The following is a 2892-nucleotide window of genomic DNA, read 5'->3' as shown; positions in this document are numbered from 1 at the left end:
CCTAAACCATTCAGGCCATATTAGGCAATCAACTGCTATCTCAAAACCTCTTCGAAATGTAAAGAAAAAAGGGAAACAAAAGGCCCACCTAGAGGGTTTTACTACCTTCTCCAGACTCCATGGGTACAACGCTGTCAACAAACCCACCTCAAAATCTATCATATACAGACCAGCAGCAGCAGCAATTGCACAGTGGGAACTGTCTGAGTCTGAATCAAGCCTGAATAATTACCTTCTTCAAGAAGCCACAGCTACCATCCAATTGGGGAAAACTCTTGGTATCAACTTCAATGGTCAAGAGGATGTAGCCTTAAATAAGATCATGGACCTAGAGCGTAAGGACAAAAAGAGAATCATCAAAGAGGGGAAGGTCAAACAGTAAGGTGCTGTAAGTTGCTGTACAAGGGTGATTATTAGGGGGCTAGGAATAGGAAAGATTGTGAAGAAATCTGTGCCAGAAGATCCAGTTTTTGGTGGTTTCAGTTTGTGCTGCTGGTCTCAGTTTTTTGGCGGTCTCAGTTAGTGCTACTGTAAGTTGTTGTACAAGGGTGATTCTTAGTTGTGCTGCTGGTCTCAGTTTTTGGTGTGAGCTTGTTCGGTTTTTGGTGCTGTTTTGATGCTCCAAGTTTCTGCAGTTTTTTTTGTGTTTTTTTATCTTTGTTTTCCTTGTTTTGTTGGTTTCTCACCAACTTGGAGCTTCTTCTTGTTGGTTTCTCTTCTTTATTGATGTAATTCGGTTGTCTTTCATCAATGAAGTTTCTCTTTTGCCGATCAAAAAAAAAAAAAAAAAAAAAAAGAATACATTCCTATGATACAGTGGGGATTGTTTCTTGTAGCTGTAAGGGAAAGGTACACCCTTCCCTGGATAAGCTGATCTTTAAGATGCCGAACACGAGCATCTGATGGCATAACTGTTTTATCATTTTGTTTCTCAATTTGGGTCTTTATGGGTTCTCCCGCACCAAATTTGATGGAGGTTTTAGCAGATTGTTTCTCAAGTTTTGTTTCCTAAAGTACAAAATCAAAATATAACAATCTTTCAAGATTTGAATAACACAATTCCGCCCCACCCTAGAATAAGTAGCAAGTTTACCAAGTCAATCATACAGAACCAGATGTAGATCACACTGGAAGGTAGTTGGTTGAAAATTTAATGGAAAACTGACTATTGATGCAAAAGTTGAATTTTAATCCAAAAACCCTGTAATCACTGGCATAATATGGTAAATTCAACAGCCTGGAGCACGTAAGTAATTTTAGGTTTATGGGCTTTACTCATAATTATAAATTTGCATAATGTCAAATCACATGCTACGGTATGTCATATACTCCTACCACTTTAACATGGTCATGACAATCTCTTGTTAACTAATTCAGCACAAAGTATGCATTGGCTCTCAGAATCCATACCTTAAGAATATTCTAATTGTCAAACTTGAGATTCCACACCACCTGGCATCAGCTAAATTGAACTGCTCAAAAGGAATAGTAATTGTTTCCAAGAGGACCATTACACACTGAAAAAATAATTAGGAACTAGATGATGAAATCATCCAAGCAACCACCAAAATGCAGATAGCAAAATCTTCTGCCACCTGCTGACACGAAGAGAGAAAATGGCAGCACAACAAATCAGAATGAATCTAGTAATAAAAGATTTACCAGGTTCACAGCAGCATTATTGGAGGTGGAGGTGGAGGTATCCTCAGAGACCCCCACTTTCCCCATTTTGTCCTTGACATTTTCTTGCTCCCTGTTTTCATTTTGGTCGGTTAACACAGGTTTGTGCCCTTGTTCGGTCACCTGCCTAATTGGATTTTTCTCCTCAAGATGACGATCTCCTGTGCCATTGGTTGTGGTTGATACTGTGTTTAAGTGCTCCGCTGATTCTGGAAATTGCAGTTTCGAGATTATTAAGTCGGTTGTGAAAAAGGAAACAAGGAATGAAAAGTAAATAAAGCAATATTGACCGAATTTCATGGATTTTACAGAACCAGTAACATATTGCAAGAAAGAATTAATTCAAAGTTACAGTGGAGAGATAGAGATAGAGATAGATATGAACCTTCAGTTAGTTGTCTAGTTTTGCGAGAGTTCTCTCCAGTTGAAGCATTCGAATCTGAAAGAGATAGACCACTAGAGTTTTCCAAATATACCATCCCCAAAGCTCTATTAGATCTGAAACATATGTTTTTGAATAAGAAATTTCAAATCTCAAAACATATTTTTGAATGAGAAATCTTGTATCTGAAACATATGTTATTGAATAAGAAATTTCGAAATCCAGTATGAAGAGCGAGGAAGATAGTGAGTCATGTGTTTGAGACCAGATCTGATGGAGCAATAGAGGGGGAGAGAGAAAAAGAGAGAGAGAGGACGAGACCTGAGGGGCGGTAGCGACGGGAGGACCAGACCTTAGGAGGATTACCAGAAACCCAGTATTCATGCTCCTCTTGCTTCGACTCGACCGGTCTCGGTCTCGATCCCTGTCTCGATCCCGATCCATGATCTCGATCCTTTTTCACTTCTCAGTCTCGTAACCTCGCGTTCGTGCAACTCAACCGGTCCATCTTCCTCTGCAAAATCATCAGAATCAGAATCAAGAAAAACAAAAAATCGTCTGGAAATTTCAACCAAATCGATTCCAGAATCGATGGATTTAGAATTAAATCTGACCAACCAATCGTAATCGAACTGGTGAATCTCTCAAGAAGCATGAGAGAGACGAAGAAAACCCTAGATCTAGGACGGAGAGAGCAAACTATAGAGAGAGAATGATAGAGACGGAAAGAGAAATGAGAGACGGAGCACTGTTATAAAGTGAAACGCGTGTTTAATGGGTGCATTTTAATCTAACGCGTGTGTTTAACGCGTCTTTCACAACGTTTGTCC

At 39.4% G+C, this 2892-nt stretch overlaps 1 protein-coding gene across 1 annotated transcript; it reads right to left on the bottom strand.

The window, feature by feature from the left end:
- Window positions 1–421: 421 nt before the first annotated feature.
- Window positions 422–2506, bottom strand: LOC114315054 (uncharacterized). The gene is made up of 5 exons (XM_082924103.1): window positions 2415–2506; window positions 2066–2178; window positions 1663–1889; window positions 803–1008; window positions 422–449 (listed from the first exon to the last, which is right to left on the bottom strand). The coding sequence occupies exons 1-5, from the start codon at window positions 2504–2506 to the stop codon at window positions 422–424; spliced, it is 666 nt and encodes a 221-aa protein (XP_082780229.1).
- Window positions 2507–2892: the final 386 nt, after the last annotated feature.

This window comes from Camellia sinensis, chromosome 4, assembly GCF_055761805.1.
Source record: "Camellia sinensis isolate YWXY chromosome 4, ASM5576180v1, whole genome shotgun sequence".
In the NCBI taxonomy this organism is placed as follows: Eukaryota; Viridiplantae; Streptophyta; class Magnoliopsida; order Ericales; family Theaceae; genus Camellia; species Camellia sinensis.
Note: the sequence above shows the minus strand (reverse complement) of the source record. Positions and strands in the feature narration are given on the sequence as shown.